At 38.1% G+C, this 21,686-nt stretch overlaps 1 protein-coding gene and 1 non-coding gene across 7 annotated transcripts in view; one reads left to right on the top strand and one right to left on the bottom strand.

The window, feature by feature from the left end:
* Nucleotides 1-848: 848 nt before the first annotated feature.
* PRPF39 (pre-mRNA processing factor 39) overlaps nt 849-21,686 on the top strand; it is a 38,651-nt gene continuing 17,813 nt past the window's right edge. The window contains exons 1-5 of one of the 6 annotated variants that reach the window (XM_012782792.2): nt 849-999; nt 13,078-13,430; nt 13,871-13,996; nt 14,647-14,765; nt 21,171-21,338. In XM_012782792.2, coding sequence (XP_012638246.2) covers nt 13,107-13,430; nt 13,871-13,996; nt 14,647-14,765; nt 21,171-21,338 — 737 coding nt within the window. In that variant the 5' untranslated portion in view covers nt 849-999; nt 13,078-13,106. Of the gene's footprint in view, nt 1,000-8,893; nt 9,133-13,077; nt 13,431-13,868; nt 14,519-14,646; nt 14,766-21,170; nt 21,339-21,686 lie in introns of those variants that run through there. The other 5 variants (XM_076004055.1, XM_012782797.3, XM_076004056.1 and 2 more) reach the window with 5 other exon arrangements.
* LOC142871626 (U6 spliceosomal RNA) lies at nt 4,661-4,765 on the bottom strand. Its single transcript, XR_012919860.1, has one exon. It is a non-coding gene; the product is annotated as a U6 spliceosomal RNA (small nuclear RNA).

Here is a 21,686-nt window from a genome sequence, read left to right as displayed (position 1 = left end):
TCTTCTGCTAGGCCCATCATCTGTGCATGTCCTTGTAAAATCTAGTTGTAGCAAAGAACCTTGCTAAATCAGTTTACCCCCCTCCCCATCCTGGGTATCTGATTGTTCCCAATACCTGATCAGGTTCCTCATCTCCACCACTCCCCACGTGACATCTGATTATCCTGACCTGTCTTTAGCCAGAATGCCTCTTACCCCTGATATTTCCTCTTAGTAATTTTCCACCATTTCCTGCTCCTTGGCTATGCGTTCCCACTTGCCCATGCTGTATTGGGAGTTGAGCCCAACATCTCTTCCCCCATTGCAAGATTGCTTCGCAGTCATCCCTTTACTTATTCCCATGGTCCTCAATTAATCTTCCTTACCGTGCCTTGACAAGTGTCACTGGATAGTTTTTTTCTGTAACGACAGTCTTTTCTGCAAACCCTGAAATCCACGACTAGCTTCATCTTCAGGAAACCTGAGTGGGTCCAGAATCCATACTATCTTGAAATTTGAGGGTTTAAGGCTGAATTTCTGCCCATTTTCATTTTCAGGTAAATTTTTAGCGGTAAAGCCTGGGCAATTGTTGGGAAACCTTGACCCCAAAGAAAAACGATATTCACTTTTCCGAGGGGTGAGGGAAGGGGTCGGGGCACTGTCTGTGTTTAAGTATTAGGGGTGTGAAAGGCCCTAAGGCCCTAACCACCGTGTTTTGGGGGGGGGGGGGTTGGGACTTCCCCAAGGGTAGAAAGCCAGGTCTGAGCCGGCGGCGGGGGCGGGGCTGGAGCCGCCGCGACGGCCTTCAGCCGGGGGAGGGCGAGGCCTGCGCGCTGCGGACCCACGTGACTCCTTCGCCTCCCGGGACACCGACGCATGCGCACCGCGCTTTCGACTAGGCTGCCGCGTCGCTGGTGGCGGCAGCTGCTGTAGCTGTGGGGACCCAGGCGGTGGAAGTGCCATCTTCGACTAGGTTGGCCCAGGCGTTGGCTCATGGCATCAAGCGGCGTCCATCGTAAGGTCAGCTGGGGTGGGTGCCTTGAAATCAGCTGGAAGGGGTGGTACTCGGGGCGGGAAGGGGCCTGCCGGGTTTCAGGCCGCACTGTGGCCGCGGCCTCCCTCTCCCGCCCTGTTTGAGGCCTGGCTCGGTCCCGGCGCCCAGCTGCCCATTCCTTTCTCCTTCCCACCTGTTGGGGGGAGCGGGCCGAGGTTTTCTTACACCAAACATTTCTCCTGACGGGTGCGTTAGGTGGGGCGGGTAAGTGTGGGCCTCGTTCACCTGGATTGAGGAAGAGATTTGAGGGTAAGGCTGAAGCTCTCGCTTACCTCAGGGCTGGAAACCAGCGTGACGAGGAGGACTGGAAGTGGAAGGGGCCCATTAGCAGCCGCCAGAGGACTGGGAGGGTATAATATAAATTCTGTTAATAAAGCATTTGCGCGCCTTATAGGCGTTTTTAACTACATAAGCAACATTTTCGGGGCCCTAAGTCACAGCACTCCGAAGATCAGCCAAAGCTTTCTGGCAGAATAGGATAAAAGCAGAAAAATCAAACATTAGAGATCCTGGTGGGATCTTTTAGAGGAATCTATTTAAGAATGTTCACCTTTTGCAATCAGAAACCACCACTGGTGTTTTCTTCTCTCTAAAATCACATAAGTTAATAAATACTACTTGAAGTTAATAAATAGTATCATTTAATGTATTATTGATGATGCTAACCATATAATTTTGTGTTGATTCAAATGCTGCTTTTTACTTTGATGTTCATGTTGTCTTCTGTTTGAGGACTTCAGGTTATTTGGCCACTGATCTAATTTGTTCAGAAATACTTTAAACTCTTCTACAGCTGGAAAGGGTGAAGTTTTTTTTTTTTTTTTGAGTCAGAGTCTCACTCTGTTGCCCAGGCTAGAGTGAGTGCCGTGGCCTCAGCCTAGCTCACAGCAACCTCAAACTCCTGGGCTCAAGCAATCCTGCTGCCTCAGCCTCCTAAGTAGCTGGGACTACAGGCATGCGCCACCATGCCCGGCTAATTTTTTCCATATATATTAGTTGGCCAGTTAATTTCTTTCTATTTATAGTAGAGACGGGAGTCTCGCTCTTGCTCAGGCTGGTTTCGAACTCCTGACCTGGAGCAATCCGCCCGCCTTGGCCTTCCCAGAGTGCTAGGATTACAGGTGTGAGCCACCGCGCCCAGCCTGGAAAGGGTGAAGTTTAAGAAAAAGTTTTATGCAGGGAAATATGAAGCTTATATGCTAGTAGCACTTAACAGTTTTAGGCTCTATGAGAGTGAGGCGGAGTGAAATAAAAACCAGGCATCTACTGTCAGGTTTCCTTCCTTCCCACAGATTTATAACCTCATTCTAGTTTTGCAAAAGTTGGAATTTTCCAGTGTCCATTCCCTGGTGAGAATAAAGGCGATGGAAAGGAGTTCCACTAAGAAGACTATTTCTTAAATTGTGAACTCTGAAATATTAGGGGTTGACCAAAGATGGCTACTTAGTAGGTATTAGGAGATACTGTATTTCAAGTGAGAATAGAAAAGCAGAATATTTTTTTAGTCTCAGAGTAGTTTTACTTGCTTGCCTTATAGTTGAATAAGGAAAAGGATTTTCAAAGTCAAGTGATAAAAATTGTGTGCTGTTTTCTGAGGTTCGTTAACAATTCTTCATAAAATACAGGACATTTTAAAAATTAAAAATGGCCAAGGAAGGAAGAAAGCAGTAGTAGTTCCAGGCAAATAGTAATTTTTTCAAAGATCTGGAGATGATGCAAACCTTTATGTAAATATATATATATACACAAAGTCTAATTTCTGGAACATAATAAATATTTAATATGTGGAAACTTAAAAAAGGTCAGTCTGTGAATAATCTGCTTAGTTAGCCTCCAAAAACAGCTGTCAGAACCAGTGCTTATGATAGTCTCTTTTCTTCTAACATCCGAGATCTCTAAATTGGTTTATCTGTAGATGAGGAACAGAGTGATTTGTGGATTGCAAAGCTAGTTGAATTGCTGTACCCTAATTCCTGACTTTTAATCTTTAGTGATGACTTAAGATGTTTATATATTGCTCTGTTTATGAAAAAGAATAACCAATGGTACAATTTTTCAGTATCTCTATGGGCATAAGAGGCATATAGAGAGTAAAAAGATTGTATTAAGCGAGGCGCCGTGGCTCACACCTGTAATTCTAGCACTCTGGGAGGCTGAGGCAGGAGGATCACTCAAGGTCAGGAATTTCAGACCAACCTGAGCAAGAATGAGACCCCCGTCTCTACTAAAAATAGAAATAAATTAATTGGCCAACTAAAAAAATATAGAAAAAATTAGCCGGGCATGGTGGCGCATGCCTGTAGTCCTAGGTACTGGGGAGGCTGAGGCAGAAGGATCTCGCTTGAGCCCAGGAGTTTGAGATTGCTGTGAGCTAGGCTGACACCACTGCACAGGCAACAGAGCAAGAAACTTGTCTCCAAAAAAAAAAAAAAAAAAAAAGAATGTATTAGATCAGATGTCCCATTTTTTTAAATTGTTGGTCATTTAAATCATCCTCCAAAAGAAGACCTTTTAAATTTTAAAATGACGTGGTGAATATGTTTAATGGATATCATAACTATACTGAAAGTTAAATGTATTATTTTTTAGTATACTACATATTCACTTTAAAATTTATTATGTTTCTTTTTATACTTGTGTACTTTATGCTTATCATATGACTTTATAGGTAATGTAAATGGAGTAAAAAGGCATCACTGGTTTGTGGAGTCGAGAAAAAGAGCATTTTTGTTAGTCTGAGGGAAAAGCTTGTGTTAAGGCTCAGACACAAAGAATCTAAAAGGTTCTGGAAATGGCAATGAGGAGGAATATTGTAGGATAAATACTTTTGGAAAGTTAAGTTGGGACCAGATATATCACTCACTTGTTCAGAGATATTTATTGTGTTGTTATATACCAGGCACTATTTTAAGTTCTAGGGACATAGCAGTGAACAAAACCAAGGCCTCTTTCTTACTGAATTTAATATTCTAGTGATATTAATTTAGTTTATCTGGAGCAGTAGTGCAGTAATGTTTTTAAATTTTTTTGACTGCAACCCACAATAAGATGTACATGTGACATTACAACCCAATAAACAGTTGAATTGTTTGTGTGTTTCAACAATATGCCTTAATGTGTGTATGCACTCATACATGTTTTTTTCTATTTTATATTTATCCATTTTTAAAAAATGAGACACTGGTTTGAAGCAGTCTGTACTTTGAAAAACATTGATATATTGGGTTGATACTAATTACTTATTATTAGAATGAATGAAAAGAAGGGAATAGTTAATTTTTTTTTTTTTTTTTTTGAGACAGAGTCTCGCTCTGTTGCCCAGGCTAGAGTGCAGTGGCGTCAGCCTAGCTCACAGCAACCTCAAACTCCTGGCTCAAGTGATCCTCGTGCCTCAGCCTCCCGAGTAGCTGGGACTACAGGCATGTGCCACCATGCCCGGCTAATTTTTTCTATATATTTTTAGTTGGCCAATTCATTTCTTTCTATTTTTAGTAGAGACAGGGTCTTGCTCTTGCTCAGGCTGGTTTTGAACTCCTGCGCTTGAGTGATCCTCCTGCCTCGGCCTCCCAGAGTGCTAGGATTATAGGCGTGAGCCACTGCGCCCAGCCTGGTTAATTTTTTTTAATAGAAAATATGGAACGCTTCATGAATTTTTGTGTCATCCTTGTGCAGGGACCATGCTAATCTTCTCTGTATTGTTCCAGTTTTAGTATATGTCCTGCCAAAGTGAGCATGAGGGATAGTTAACTTTTTAAAGTTTATTGTTATTTTTGATTGACAGATCATAATTGTATACATTTATTGGGCAGGGGATAGTTAATTTTTATAGCGAGGTATGTGTGATTATTTTCTTGCTGAGGCTTAGAGAGCTAAAGTAACTTGCTCAAAGTTCCCTAATGAGTCGCCAGGTTAGATCTTTAATTCAGTTTTGTTGACTTAGAAAGCCTAAACCCTTAACGATTCCTATTTGGTGATGAAAGCAATATACCAGGTTTTAGTATAGGTAACTAAGGGCTCTGATGTTATTTGTTTATTATTCAATGAGTTGAATGTGTACTGGGTCTCCAGGTATATCTCTACATATGGGTAGATCTGGTCCTTGCCCTCAAGAAATTTATAGTCTAGTAGGGAAAATAGACATTGAACAAAGTATCACAGTTGTGATGTGTGCCATGGAGATAAAGACAGAATGCTCTGGGAGCATTATTGGGGGAAATCTAATTTATTTGGAGGATATGAGAATATTTTTCAGGAAGTGATGTTGAAACTTGGCCCAAAACAAAGATTTGGCATTAGTTTGAAGGTATTGAGTGGGAGTGTAGGGGTAGTGAAAAGGGATGGGAGAGCATTCCAAGTAGAAGAAATGACATATACTAAGGTTCCTAAGGTGATGAAGGGAATGGGATTGGGGGAAAAGAAAAAGACAAAAAACAAATAGAATTTCTTGGCTGTAAAAGTTAGTAAAGAAGAGGAAGAATTTTGGTGTTAGGATGGGGTTGAATCCTGGCTCTGTTCTTTACTACTTGTATACATTTGGACAAGTTATTTAACCTTAAGAAATTTTGGTTTCACTATCCTTAAGAGAAAAAAATGGCATTTAACAAAATATTTGTACAATAAATAACATCTTTATCAGTAATAGCTAGTAATTGCAGTCATAGCAATGCAGATGACATGACTTCATTCATTCTTTCAAAAATAATAGTATATTCTATGGGCCAGGCAACTCAGTATACAATAGGTGAATTGCACATGTGGGTGTATAATTACATTAAAATGTTATGAAATGATATACTTTTACTGGGCAAAGCACTGTGATCAGAATTTTTTTCTATTCTATTTTCCATTTGAAAAAAGGAAAAGAAGTAATCTACAGTTTGAAAATTACTGATATAGTGGGGAGATAATGATTACTTAAACAGTAGCATGGGAGTGTAAATAAAAAGGGCTGGTTAATTCTTATAGCAGGGTATACTAAATAATTAAATTGTTCACTATTATAATTCTGTGGATAAAAGAAAACAAAGTAGAGCAAGGTAAAGGGGATCAGGTATGTTGGTCATGGGAGCAAGTTACAATTTTAAATAGGGTAGCCCAGGTAGGTCTTAATTGAGAAGATGACATTTCAGTAAAGGTTTAAAGGAGGTGAACAAGGTAGCAATGTAGGTATCTGGGAGATTGCTCTAGGCAGATGAACAGTAGTGCAAAGGCTTTAACCCTGTAGAGTGAGGTCTGTTTGAGAGATAGCAAGAAGTCAGTGTGGCTAGAGCTGAGTGAGAGAGTGAGAGTAGTAGAAGCTGAAGTCAGAGAGGTAAATGATTGGCGAGGAGGAGGCAGTGGGCCATTGGGAGGACGTTGACTTTTTTTTGCACTTTTTTCTTTTTATTTATTTATTTATTTATTTTTAGAGATAGAGTCTTGCTCTGTCTCCCAGGCTGAAGTATGGTGGTGCACTATTATAGCTCACTGTAGCCTTAAACTCCTGGGTTTAACTGGTCCTCCTGCCTCAGCCTCCCAGGTATCTGGGATTATAGACATGTACTACGTGGTGCCTGGATAGGAAAGGACATTGACTTTTACTCTGAAATGAAGCAGTGAAGTGACATACTCCGATTTATGTTTTTAAAAGATAATAGGCTGGACACGGTGGTTTACACCTATAATCCTACTACTTTGGGAAGTCAAGCCGAGAGGATCACTTGAGGCCGGGAGTTTGAGATTAGCCTGAGCACCATAGCGAGACTCTTTCTACAAAACATAGAAAAAATTAGCCAGACATGGTGGCATGTTCCCATAGTACCAGCTAATTGGGAGGCTGAGACAGGAGGATCCCTTGAACCCAGAAGTTTGAGATTGCTGTAGGCAGATGAGCTATCATAATGCTACTGTACTCTCACCTGGGCAACGGAGTGAGTCTGTGTCTCAAAAAAAACAAACCCCTAAACCAAACAACCCCCCCATAACTAGCTGCTGTATTGAAAATTGGGGACACCGAGGTGGGGATGGGGTGCAGCAAGGATGAAGCAGGAGACATAGAGGAGGTTATAGAAGACAATAGTAGTTTTCCAGTTGACATGAGTGGTTTGAAGGAGGATTGTAAGAAATGAATTTCTGAATATATTTGAAAGATTTCCTAACAGATGAGAGAAAGAGAGAAGTCAAGGATGAAACCAAGATTTTTGGCCTGAGTAACTGGAAGGAAGCAGTTTGTACCAGTGGAGATAAGAAGGCTGTGGGTAGGCCGGGCGCTGTGGCTCACGCCTGTAATCCTAGCTCTTGGGAGGCCGAGGCGGGCGGATTGCTCAAGGTCAGGAGTTCAAAACCAGCCTGAGCAAGAGTGAGACCCCGTCTCTACTATAAATAGAAAGAAATTAATTGGCCAACTGATGTATATATAAAAAATTAGCTGGGCATGGTGGCGCATGCCTGTAGTCCCAGCTACTCGGGAGGCTGAGGCAGGAGGATCACTCGAGCCCAGGAGTTTGAGGTTGCTGTGAGCTAGGCTGACGCCACGGCACTCACTCTAGCCTGGACAACAAAGCGAGACTCTGTCTCAAAAAAAAAAAAAAAAAAAAAAGAAGGCTGTGGGTAAAGCAGGCTTTTGGGGAGAAATGAGGAATTAACTCAGGGACATTTTAATGTTTGAAATGACTACATGTATGCAAATGATGTCAAGTAGGCAGTTGGATGTATGACTGTGGAGTTTGGAAAACAGATCTGGGTTGGAGATAGAAATTTTGGAGTCAGCATATAATTAGTATTTAAAACCATGTGTAATTAGTGGTTAATGGAGATAGAGAGGGAAGATAACCAAGGACTGAGTCCTGGGGCCTTCTCATATTGAAAGATCAGAGAGAAGATCAGAGAGAAGAGCAGCACCTAGTCTGTCTCAGGAGTCTGTCACTCAGGAGAGGGAGTGACAATGAGATAGGAATAATACCATGAATTGGTGTGACTTGGAAGCCAAATGGAGAAAGTATAGACATCCCTCAGTAATCTCAGGGAAATGGTTCCGGAACCCTCTGTGGATACCAAACTCTCTGGATGTTCAAGTCCTACAATGGCCCTGCGGATATGAAGTTGGCCTCCATATCCTCAGGTTTTACATTGCTCCAATACTGTATTTACCTCCTCCTCCTCCCCCTCCCTCCTCCTCCCTCCTCTTCCCTTCTCTTCTCTTTTTTTTCCTTCTCCTCCCTCCCATCCTCTTCTCTTTTTTCTCCTCTCCTCTCCCTTCTTTCTCAGTCTGCAGGGTTGCCATTCTAAAAGGCTAGAAAGCAGAGCCTCCAGCCAGAAGCCTAAAACTCCGTACTATTTGAATACTGTTATTTTTTGATCTACATTGGTTGAATCTGCTAATATGGAACCCCCCGATACAGGACATGTTTAGCCCAGGGAGAGTATTGAATGGAAAAGGAGAGGGCTGAGGACAAAACTTTGGTTGCTACTAATTCTTGTGGGACTGTGTCTTAGTCTCTTTTCTGCTGCTATAACAGAATACCTGAGAGTCAGTAATTTATAAAGAAAAGTTTATTTAGTTCATGATTCTGGAGGCTGCAAAGTCCAAGAGCCATTGCACCTGGCTAGATTTGCTTTTTTTATTATTTTTTATCAAATGTTGTGTCCATAATCTGGCTGCACCCTGCTTATTCTGCCTTCCACTTCCCCAATACAAACCCTCATTGTTCTAGTCATTTCTCTCTCTACCTTGGTTTGACAATCATCTTTTCTATGTTCTTGTCTGCTGTCAAAAAGTGTTGTCAAATAGGTTGTTTTGCATTCTGGAATAATTAATCATTCTTTTTAAATTATTCCAAAATCTGTGATTTTTCAAAGTTAAGATCAACTTCTGTGTATCACAAAGCTTTCTAGATTGCTATCATTTTCAACTGATTTCTCTAATATTTGATTTTGCTTCTTTTGATATTTTAATTTCTCTCTCTTTCTAGATAGATATGGTTTTGTACTTTTTTTTGAGACAGTTCTCACTCTGTCACTTAGGCTGGAGTGCAGTGACACAGTCATAGCTCACTGCAGCCTCAAACTCCTGGGCTCAAGTGATCCTACTGCCTCAGCCTCCTAAGAAGCTAGGACTACAGGTGTGTACTACCACAACCAGCTAATTTTCAAAATTTTTGTAGACACAGCATTTCTGTATGTTGCTCAGGCTGGTCTTAAACTCGTGGCCTCAAGTGGTCCTCCTGCCTTAGCCTCGCAAAGTGCTAGGGTTATAGGCATGAGCCACCGTGCCCAGCCTGTTTTGTGTTTTGATCTGTCTCTACCTGGTTTATAAACCTTGCAGAAAGAGGATCTTATCTTACACTTACCATATATCTCTACAGGGAATGTAATATGTGTGCTGGACATACATCAAGCATTGAAAATTTTTGTCCCCATCTAATCTCCCTGCCATGTTACTTTTTTTCCTTCATATTTTGTATGATTTTCCTGGTTATATAACTGATTATTCCAATGGCGTTCAGACTCAGAAGCCCTCTTGATTTAACATTTCAAATTTATCCTTTGTTAGGAAAAAATTAGGTTCATTCTGCATTTTAAAATAATGAAAATATTTTAAAATCTGTATTGTATTTATATGACAATTTAAAAGATGTCCCCCACACACATACACATACATACCCAAAATGTAAAACTAGTAAGACAAACTCAAAAAATATTTTGCAAAGATCTGATTTTCTCAGTTTACAAAGAGCTTGTACAAACTAATAAGAGGAAAAAAATAAGTAATGCAATAGGAAATATGGACAAAAGATATGAAAAAAATATTTATGAAAAAAAAGAAATACGAATTTTACCTCCCCCATAGTTAAATTAAAATCAAAATGAGGTACTACTTTTTTTTTTTAAAATTAGGTGAGCAAATGTTAAGTTTCACCATAGTTAGTGCTGACAAGGGGAGATGGAGGAATGGGCTACTACTGTCTCATGCTCTGTTAGTGTCTTAATCAGCTAGGAATGTATTTCGTTTAGAAGTAATAAAAAACCTGTCTGTTAATAGTAGTTTAAACACATAGGAATTTATTTTCTCACATAATAGGAAGCTGGCATTTTGTTAGCAAATTGATGATGTCAGTGGTGCATTTCTTAATTTTCTTGGCGAGTCCCTTATTAACTGCTTCATGGACATGAGTTGTTTCAGATAAGTTCAAATTCAAGGTAAGCATAAATTGGTAGAAGGAAATACCACACTAGTTGAGATTGTCCGTTTTTATCAAGAAAGCAAAAGGCACTCCCAGAACTGTACTGCAGATGTCCTTTTCAGTTTCATGATCCCTTACATGGGATTAGGAATATTACTGCTTTGAACAAAATCAGTGCTTTATTAATGAGAAAGGGGTATTTGATAGGCAACTAAAAGTGTCTGTTAGATGACTAGTGCAACTTTTCTAGACTTAAAATGTTAGTCCAAGTTTAATATACACTTATTCTTTGATCCAAAAGTTCCATTGTTCAGAGTTTACCCATGAATAAATTTCTGTTTTTCTGAATTAGAGAACATCCTAGAAGTACAACTTTCTGGGCCCTAGCCTAGATCTTAGAATCATTGGAGTTGGGACCAAGGAATCTATATTTGTTTTAATTTAAACACCTTACTCTAGTTGACCTTTGTTTGGAGCTATATTTGAGAGTTTCTGTATGAACTATAGTGAAATCCAGATTGTTAAAGTACAGTAGTCATAAAATTGCAAAAAAAAAAACGTTTAGCCAGCTAATCCATAGGCTGGCTTTTCTTTAAAATAACAGAAGAACACCCCCCACCTCCAACAGTTTGGTTAAGTAATTGCAGATAAAGCCAAAAGAATATAGCACTCATCCCACTTTTGTATGGAGAACAGTTGTTAACACCAGCTGACATTCTTACTGTATTTTGTTTCATGTAAATCTTAACAAATCTGTATGTGCGTGTGTGTGCATGTATATATGTATATATAGATAGATACTTTTCTTTATCAATACAGACATACCTATTTCCTTTTAAATTATTGTTTATTATCCCATTGTATGAATATACCATTTGTTAAAGCAGTCTTTTTTTTTTTTTCCTTGTTTTTTTGAGACAAAGTCTCACTCTGTTGCCCAGGCTAGAGTGCAGTGGCGTCAGCCTAGCTCACAGCAACCTCCTGCCTCAGCCTCCTGCCCCAGCCTCCTGAGTAGCTGGGACTAAAGGCATGTGCTATCGTGCCAGGCTAAGTTCTTCTATATATTTTTAGTTGGCCAATTAATTTCTTTCTATGTTTAGTAGAGACAGGGTCTCGCTCTTGCTCAGGTTGGTCTCGAACTCCTGACCTCAAGCAATCCTCCCGCCTTGGCATCCCTGAGTGCTAGGATTATAGAAAAGCAGTCTGTTTCTTAATACACCTTCCTCTTTTGCTGTAAGACAGTGTTGATACTGAATGCTCTTAAATTTTTTTCCTGATTATTTCCATAGCATAAAATATGCACAATTGCTATTTGGTACATTTTACTTGATTGTCCTCCAGAAATATATCTTTTTATTTATTTTTTATTTTATTTTATTTTTTTACATATTCTAACAATAAGAGATATCTTTTTAATTGTTACCAATTTGATAATCTTTTAATTTATATCTTTATTAGAAAAGATATGATCTTTTCATACATTTATTAGTCATTTGCATTTTTTTCTTTGCATTATTGCCTTGAAAGTCTTAATCATCTTTTAAGTTACACAGTAATATTAAGTAGTATTGTATTCTGAGTGTATTTCAAATAGTAAATCAGTGTTATGGTTTGTTTTGTTTTGAAAATAATCCCTCACTTGAAAAAAAATGAGATAATGCCTTGTAATTTAATGATTTGGTTTCCATTTAAACTGTTAGTGGAAGAGATGAAGGCAATTGTAAAAACATATTATGGTACTACCTTGAAAGGATAATTTCTTATTTTATGGCCTTTTTTTTTTTTTTAAAGCAGTGTCTCACTTTGTCGCCCAGGCTAGAGTGCAGTGGCCTGATCATAACTCTCTGTAACCTTGAATTCTTAAACTCAAGCAATCCCCCTGCCTCAACCTCCTTTGAGTAGCTGGGATTATAGGCAGGCACCACCCACAGCTAATTAAAAATTTTTTTTTTCTTGAGACAAAGTCTCCCTCTGTTGCCCCAGCTAGAGAATAGTGGCGTCAGCATAGCTCACTGCAATCTGAAACACCTGACTCAAGTAATCCTTCTGCCTCAGTCTCCTGTGTACCTGGGATTACAGACATGGACCACGATGCCCGACTAATTTTTTCTATTTCAGTAGAGCCGGACTCTCACTCTAGCTCAGGCTGGTCTCAAACTCCTGAGCTTGAGCAATCTTCCTGCCTCTGCCACAGAGTGCTAGAATTACAGGCGTGAGCCACTGTGCCCAGCCTACATTTTTTGTTTTTTTGTTGGTTTTTTTTTTTTTTGTAGAGACCTAGTCTTACTATATTGCCTGGGCTGCTCTTGAACTCCTGGCCTCAAGTGATCCTACCTCCCACCCTTGTCTCCCAGAGTGCTGGGATTATAGCTGTGTGCCTGGACTTAAATGTTTTAAATAACATTTATTCACTTTAAAAATCACTCTTTATTTTTTTAAGACCATAATATATATCTTCTATCATAACATTGAAAGCTAGTTGCCAGGATTTAAAATTTATTGTAAATATATAGATATATTTTAGAAATAACTTTCTGTTTTCTAAAGCTTTCTCCTGAGCTAAGTGGTGTACTAACTTCCTTCTGAATTGCTTATATCTTCTGAAATGCTTATATCCATGACCAGAATTTGTTTTGTCAGTTTTACACTTAGCCTTCAGGACAGATATGAAAGATACTGCTGTTTTCTAGTGATTGATAGCAAGATAGCATTCAGGCATTTAATTTTAGATTTTTAGCTAGCCAAGAAACACTGAATTTTAAATATGGTTGCTTCATTAGGGATCAGGTGTGATACTTACTTGTTTTAGAATGAAGAAACTAAAGCCATGGTTATTTTATTAACATTTGGAAGATGTTTCTCTTCTTTTGTGTGTTTCCACAGATCATTAACTGAAGACAGAATAAATAGCAATGCAAAATTCTCACATAGATGAGTACAAAAATTCTAGTAATGGCAGCACAGGCACCAATTCAGAGGTAGTGGCAGAACATCCTGCTGATTTCAGTACTGAGATTATGAATGTTACAGAAATGGAACAGTCACCTGATGACTCTCCCAATATCAATGCATCTACAGAAGAAAGTGAAATGGCAAATGCTGTGGACCTTCCAGTGACACTGACAGAAACAGAAGCAAATTTCCCTGCAGAATATGAAAAATTTTGGAAAACTATAGAAAATAATCCTCAGGATTTTACAAGCTGGGTATATTTACTTCAGTATGTAGAACAGGAGGTTAGTAACTATTTAAATGGTATTGGAAGGGACAGATTAATCAGATAATTAACTAACAGCAGTTTATAACAAAACAATAGGCCTCATTGTTTTATAATGAAAATGGGCTCTTAAAATTTTCAGATTAAGTTGAATAACATTAGATACATTTTTAGCTTTGAAAATAGCTTATAGCTTTTGTATATTGTGGAGAGTCAGTATAAGTAGAGTCAAAGCCTAGTATTTTATAATAATTGGGGGGGGTGTGTGTAAAATTACTGAAATAAAAGGTTTAAAAAATTAGTTTCTTCTGTTTCAGTTGCATTTATAGAAAAATGGGCTGCTGTGTGTGTGATTTTTAAGCCTGTAGTTTATTTTTGAGATAATAGATTTGAAAGGATAATAAATGTTTTTGACAAAATCTTCCAAGATGTTTAAATACCTTGTTTTATTTTCATCAGAATCACTTGATGGCTGCCAGGAAGGCTTTTGACAAATTTTTCATACACTATCCGTATTGCTATGGTTACTGGAAAAAGTATGCAGACCTTGAAAAGCGGCATGACAACATTAAACAGTCAGATGAGGTGCGTACATCACTGAATAAAGTTATCTCCATTAGGTACTGTAAGCCAATTAATAACAAAACAAAGACTTTTCTTTTTTGGCTGGCAGTACCTACCATTTATGGTCAAACAATTTTTATAGGGTATTTTATTTGCATTTGTCACTCTTGTGGCATTTGTAGCTAATATTTTCTCTCTTTGTTGGCAGGTGCGTTAAACCTCTACAGTTTGTCAAGCTTTGCAGTGCAAGCCTCTGTATTACACTGCAGCTTAACAAGTAGGGCAGGGCTTTTCTCTCACTTACATTTATTTCTCATTTTCCAAACAATATAGTTGGTTTGCTAGTCACATTTGCTACGTCTTATTGCATTTTTGGTCAGACGCTGTCATTGATGCTCTAATGGGTCTGTGCCCTATGGTCTGTAACCCAAAGCCTGCCCACACAACCCGGTCAGAATGCAGGGACTGCTGCGCTTTGAAGATCAAGACTCTGCACGTGGGGATCAGAACATTGCCATGTTCTATCCAACCTCCACCCAAATGGTAATGGTAGATTATTTAAACAAAATTCCAGTAATTAGTATTTCTAAGGTTCACCGGATAACACAGTGTTGCCTCTCTGTTAAGAAATAATGAAATATTTGAAGTACAGTTCATTGTTTTCTTCTTAGGTTTATCGGCGGGGGCTTCAGGCAATACCTCTTAGTGTTGATCTTTGGATACATTACATAAACTTCTTAAAGGAAACATTGGAACCTAGTGATCCTGAGACAAACAGTACAATAAGAGGGTATGTGAAACATTAATACTCAAATGTATTTGAAGATGTAAATAAGTATTCTTATGTTGATAATAGAACTCTATAATAGATGTTGAATACTAACCTGGAAGTTTAACCTTTGTTTCTTTTTCACTATTTTAAAAAAAAGGATACATGTAATAAGATTATGCTTGATTATTTTAAAAATGCAGATAATAAAGCCTTTCTCTATTCCACACTCCCTTTCCTTATGTCCCCAATTCCACTCCCCTCATTGTTAATGGCTTGGTGTGTGTTGTTTCAGATATATGTAGATGTACATATTTCCGTGTGTATTTGACATTGTTCTTTGACTTTTTATTTAAGAGAATGTTTTGCAATCTCACCCTCCCATATTTTTTTAACCTCGCAAAAGTATTTTATAGTGTCAAATTACTATATTTTATTTTTTATCAAATTCGTATTTATAGGGAATAATAAGTGCTCCAGTGAACATCTCTGTCCAAGTCAATATTTTTGTAGAATGTGCTAGAAATGGAGCTTCTGTCAAAGGGCATACACAGCTAAGGTTTATCAAGTGTTCTTCAAAAATGGTATCCATTTTAAACTCCCAAAGTGCATGAAAGTAGTCAAATTCTTATAGCTTTTCCATATATGTATATTTTTAACCTCTGATGGTAGCCCTTTATTTAATTTGTATATCTTTTTTTTTTTTTTTTTGAGACAGAATCTCACTTTGTTGCCCAGACTGGAGTGCCATGGCATCAGCTTAGCTCACAGCAACCTCAAACTCCTGGGCTTAAGCAATCCTTCTGCCTCAGCCTCCCAACTAGCTGGGACTACAGGCATGCGCCACCATGCCTGGTTAATTTTTTCTATATTTTTAGTTGGCCAATTAATTTCTTTCTATTTTTAGTAGAGACAAGGTCTCACTCTTGCTCAGGCTGGTTTTGAACTGCTGCCCTTGAGCAATTCTCCCGCCTTGGCTGAGCAGCCACGCCCAGCCTTAATTTGTGTATCTTGATTGCTCATCCTGGTTTACTTTCTTTTTCTTTTTTTTGAGACAGAGTCTCACTTTGTTACCCAGGCTAGAGTGAGTGTCGTGGTGTCAGCCTAGCTCACAGCAACCTCAAATTCTTGGGCTCAAGCAATCCTTCTGCCTCAGCCTCCCGAATAGCTGGGACTAGAGGCGTGTGCCACCATGCCCGGCTAATTTTTTCTCTATATATTAGTTGGCCAAATTAATTTCTTTCTATTTATAGTAGAGGCAGGTCTCACTCTTGCTCAGGCTGGTTTTGAACTCCTGACCTCGAACAATCCGCCCACCTTGGCCTCCCAGAGTGCTAGGATTACAGGTGTGAGCCACGCGCTGGACTGGTTTACTTTTTTTTTTTTTTTGAGACAGAGTCTCTTTCTGTTGCCGCTAGAGTGCCATGTGCCATGGTGTGAGCCTCGCTCACGGCAACCTCAAACTCATGAGCTCAAGGGATTCTCCTGCCTCAGTAGCTAGGACTACAGGCACACAACACTGCCCAGCTAATTTTTTCAGTTTTTAGTAGAGACAGCTTCTCGCTCTTGCTCACGCTGGTCTCTAACTCTTGAGCTCAAGCAGTCCTGCCTCAGCCTCCCAGAGTGCTAGGATTACAGGCATGAGCCACCACACCCAGCCTACTTTCTTATATGCTTTTTATAAGTCATTTTTAATAGCCTGTTCATATTACTTGCTCATTTTTCTCTTAGATTGTTTTTTTCTTACTGATTATAGGAATTGGTTAATGTGTTTTTGTTTTTCAAAAAAAAAGTATGTGCATTTAGTTTAAAGAGTCATCTAATGTTTACTTATAACAAAAAGCAATCTCTCCACCTTCCTTCAAATATTTTAACTGTGTCTTCTGGTATTTTCCACCATGTGTATAATAGTAGCTCTATATTTCTTTCTTTATTGTGCACATTATGTGTCTGTTATGGTAGGTGAGAATTTTAGTTCACTTATACCCTGTCATCCCATTTTAAATATTTCCAATATACCTACAGGATAAGTTTCAATAAGTGTGTTTCAGTGTTTTTGTTTTTTTCTAAATCATTCTAAAGCTTTAAATATTTTTCATCATATTGTCCCTTTATTTAAAACCTTTTGTTTCTCCTGGAGTTAATTACTAATCTCCCTGCCTTCCTTTTTTCCCATTTGTCTAATTTTCTTTGAACATTTAAGCTTTTATTGTGCACTCTACTGGCTTTGCAAAAAGCTTTAAATATGGCTTTCTACACAGACCCGTCAGATAATTCATAAGTCCCATTTTTTTCCCCTCCTTTGAGCTATCCCTCCTGTAACCCTTTCTACTGTTAATCTGGATTGATTGCTCTCTTCTAGTTCTTTTTGTGCAACAGTTGTCTTAGGATTTCCTTATCGTGATTCTAGGAGATGTATTTACCTCACTCCTGGCTTTCATGCCTTGTTCATTATAGTTTATTAGATCCTACTCTTTATTGATGTTCATATTTTAGAGGAATGCATCCTATAACTTCCTGATAAAGGATGCTTAGAATGAAAACATAATTTGAATGCTTGATAGAGTATAGACTTTTGGGTTGAAGATAATTTTTCCTTGGGGCTTTGAAGACACTATATTATTTTATAGCTTTTGATGTTGCTGTTGAGAAATCTGATAACCATTCTTCTACATTCTCTTTCTATAACTTGTTTTTTCTCTATGGAAGCTTTTAGGATGTTCTATCTTTGATATAAATGCAGTTTTATAATGTACTTTGGTATGGATTTTCTTTCTCTCGGTTCGTTGTGCTTATTGAGTGAGTGTTTTCAATCTGGGATGCTCATGTCCTTTTGTTCTTAGAAATGTTATTATTATGAATTTTCTTATTTTGCTGATTTCCTTCCCTTGGTTTTCTCTATTTTTAATAGTAGGATATTGAACTTCTTGTTTTAGTCATTTATTTTTCTTTAGCAGGCTATGGTGGTATGAACCTATAGTCCTAGCTACTTAGGAAAGACTGAGGCAAGAGGATTGTTTGAGCCTAGGAGTTTGAGGCTGCAGTGAGCTATGATCATGCCACTGCACTCCAGCCTGGGTGACAGAGTGAGACCCTGTTTCTGGAAAAAAAAATTGTTTAATTTTCTTATCTTCTCCATTCCTATTTTTCGTGTCTTGGACTTTGTCCTACTTTTTGAGGTATTTCCTTGACCCTTGTATTGTTTTTTTAACATCTGCCATCAGATTATTAATATTCAAGAATCTTTCTCATTCTCTGAATGTTCATTTTCTTATAGCCTCCTATTCTTGTATCAAGACTGCATATCTTTTATTATTTCTTTGAGGATATTATGCATAGTTGGAGCTTTCCTCTTTTCCCAGCACTATCTGTTTGATCTAAATTTTTTTTGTTATTTGTTTTCAGCTCTGAAATATATGATCTTTGGATTTCTGTTCCTGTTAAACATTAGATATTAACAAGCTATGAATACATGGAAACTCTGTGTGTTTTGTATGGAGCATTGTTAGCTGTCCTGGAGGGTTTCGCAGTAGGGTGATCATGTGGCAATTCAGTTTTTTGTTGGGGGACTCCCATTGTTGGTAACCTTATATCTTGTTCCTGAGCCAAGCAGTTTCTTCAGAAAAGGGTTATCTGATCTGCCTAGGGAATAGAAACTTAGCTTCTGAAATCCCAGAGTTGGGAGTAAAAGGGCGTTGAAGATTTCTCACCATTCATTAAGCCGACCCTCTTCTAAACATTGTCTTTTTTGTTGTTTTGAGATGGAGTCTTACTCTGTCACCTGAGCTAGAGTGCCGTGACTCACAGCAACTTCAAACATCTGGGCTCAAGTTCTCCTGCTTTAGCCTCCCAAGTAGCTGGGATTACAGGCATGCCACCACACGAGGTTGATTTTTCTGTTTATAGTAGGGATAGTCTCACTCTAGCTCAGGCTGGTCTCGAACTACTGAGCTAAAGCAACCCTCCTGCCTTAGCCTCCCAGAGTGTTAGGATTACAGGCAAGTGTGAGCCACCCTGCCTGGCCTAACTTTCTTTCTTTCATTACCCAGTTTACTGTCTTTCTGTTTATCCACACTTTTCTCAGTGTCTAATATGTTAATTTTCTGAATAATTTGAGAGTTCTGCAGGAACAGTAACATCTGTTTTATTCTCTTGAAAACCTTACACTTAAACATGCACATGTCACCCAGGCTGGAGTGCAGTGGTGCAGTCATAGCTCATTGTAACTTCAAACTCCTGGGCTCAAGTTATCCTTCCACCTCAGCCTTTCAAGTAGTTGGAGCTACAGGTATGTGAAACCACACCTGGCTAATTTTTAAACATTTTTTTGTAGAGGCAGGGTCTTGCTATTGTTGCCCAGGCTGGTCTTGAACTTCTGGGCTCAAGTGATCTTCCTGCCTTGGCCTCTGAAAATGCTGAGATTACAGGCATGAGACACCACACCATTCCCACACTCTTAATCTTTTATCTCTACACATTAAACATATTTCCTCCAGTGTTGATATATCTTTAATTTTGTTTAGGATGTCTTTTATCATATGGAGGTTTATTTTTTTATCTTAATGTGATTTAATTTTCAGTCTTATATGTGTTTCTGAGTTTTGGGCCTATCTTGCACAAATGTATAGATATATGAATATATAAAGAATATATAAATCCTGTATTTTGTTCTAATTTTTTAATAGTTGTTTTGGTCATTCATTTATCTGGCATTTGTATCTCTTGTGAGGTACAGTATCAGTTGTGTTTAACCTTTTATATTTTTTCCCTTTTGAATAATCTAGCCTTTCTGTATTGACTTAATATACCTCCTGTTTTATTATTAACTACTCACATATACATTGATCTCCTTTTTGTTTTTGTTTCTTGGGCATTGTTCTGTTAGTCCATTTTTCTCTACCAGGTCAGTGCCATATTTGTAATTACTATAGCTTCCTAGTTTCTTAATGATATTTTTCAGGAAAATGCCTGCTGTATTGTCCTTTTACAAAAACATTTTATATTTTTGTATGCCAGATGAATATTAGAATTTGATTTTCTTGTCCCACCCAAAAGTTGTTAGAGTTTTTTTGGAATTGTAATAAAATTATAGGTTAGTTTAGGGAATGTAGTTTTATACTATTTGAAAATACCTCTGGATTTTAAGATACTTACTTTGAAAATTTGTATGTGTAAGTTTTATCCTATTGGGGTATCAAATCCAATAATGAAAATTGCTGGCCAGGCATGGTGGCTCATGTCTGTAATCATAGCACTCTGGGAGGCTGAGGTAAGAGGATCACTTGAGATCAGCAGTTCGAGACCAGCCTGAGCAAGAGCGAACCCTATCTCTACTAAAAATAGAAAGAAATTAACCAGGCAGCTAAAAAAAATAGAAAAAATTAGCCGGGCATGGTGGTGCATACCCATAGTCCCAGCTACTTGGAAGGCTGAGGCAGGTGCATTTCTTGAGCCCAAGAGTTTGAGGTTGCTGTGAGCTAGGCTGATGCCATGGTACTCTAGCTCTCTACCCCAGGCAACACAGCAAGACTGTTCTGTCTCAAAAAAAAAAAAATTGCTTTTAGAAATCTCTTGAAATGAGCTAGGTATTTTAAAGTAAGTATTTTTGTTATTATAGATTTTTACAATCGGTAGGGCTTGTGTATGTTTTAAAATATATTTTTACTTCTCATTACCTTATAAGGCAGCTGGATTCCTTGATGGAGAGTTAATTTTGCTAGAAAATATTCCTTAATTTGAGGTAAAATTTGGTTCTCTAAATTCTTACTTGTTTTAGTTTTGTCTTCTGCACTAAATGCATCTATACAACAGATACTTTAAGTTTAACAGATATTTAAATGTTTTCTGTGTCACTCTTACCTGTTTATAGTGTGTATATTTTTGTATTGTAAAAAGTAACATGAAAAGTACATTTATCTATTCCTTTTATTTTCTCAGTCTTTTTTTTTCTTTTGAGACAGAGTCTCACTCTGTTGCCCAGGCTAGAGTGCCATGGCATCAGCTAGTAATCTTTCTGCCTCAGCCTCCTGAGTAGCTGCGACTACAGGCATGTGCCACCGTGCCAGGCTAAGTTCTTCTATATATTTTTAGTTGGCCAATTAATTTCTTTCTATGTTTAGTAGAGACAGGGTCTCGCTCTTGCTCAGGCTGGTTTCGATCTCCTGACTTTGAGTGATCCTCCTGCCTCGACCTCCCAGAGTGCTAGGATTACAGGCGTGAGCCACTGCACACATCCTTCTCACTCTTTTTTTAAGGAGCTACTCTATACTTTTTCTATCACTTCTTCTAACTTTTAATTCCCTACTTGCGTAGGAAGCAGTTGTATATAATTTTTTGAATTTAGCATTGCCTTTTAAATTTAGAAATAATATATTAAAAGTGATTTTTATCTTGAAAAGATAACTTAAGAGTAATTTAATTTTTCAGAACTTTTGAGCATGCTGTTCTAGCTGCAGGAACAGATTTTCGATCTGACAGATTGTGGGAAATGTATATAAACTGGGAAAATGAACAGGGCAACCTGAGAGAAGTTACAGCTATATATGATCGTATTCTTGGTATTCCAACACAGCTGTATAGTCACCATTTTCAGAGGTAGGTGGAAAAATCTGATCTTTGAAATATCTTTGATTATTCAGACAACTCATTTTAGTATTAAGTATTATAGTAATAATTCTTTGAAATGTTATATAATATTTTAATAGATGAAAAGAGGAATAAATTTTCTTGCTAGATAATCACAGTTTATATACTTAGTTTTGACATTTTTTTCATATACCTTATGAAATGTTTAGGAATTTTACTGTTTTTAGATACAAGATTCTTCTTATCTATTTTACAGATGAGGAAACACAGGAATCCTGTTTTGTCTAATGTATTTCAGAGTAGTGAAGGAATGGGAAAATAGAATCTAAGTTAAATTATTTATTTATGGCACTAAAT

Source organism: Microcebus murinus, chromosome 6 (genome assembly GCF_040939455.1).
Source record: "Microcebus murinus isolate Inina chromosome 6, M.murinus_Inina_mat1.0, whole genome shotgun sequence".
In the NCBI taxonomy this organism is placed as follows: Eukaryota; Metazoa; Chordata; class Mammalia; order Primates; family Cheirogaleidae; genus Microcebus; species Microcebus murinus.
Note: the sequence above shows the minus strand (reverse complement) of the source record. Positions and strands in the feature narration are given on the sequence as shown.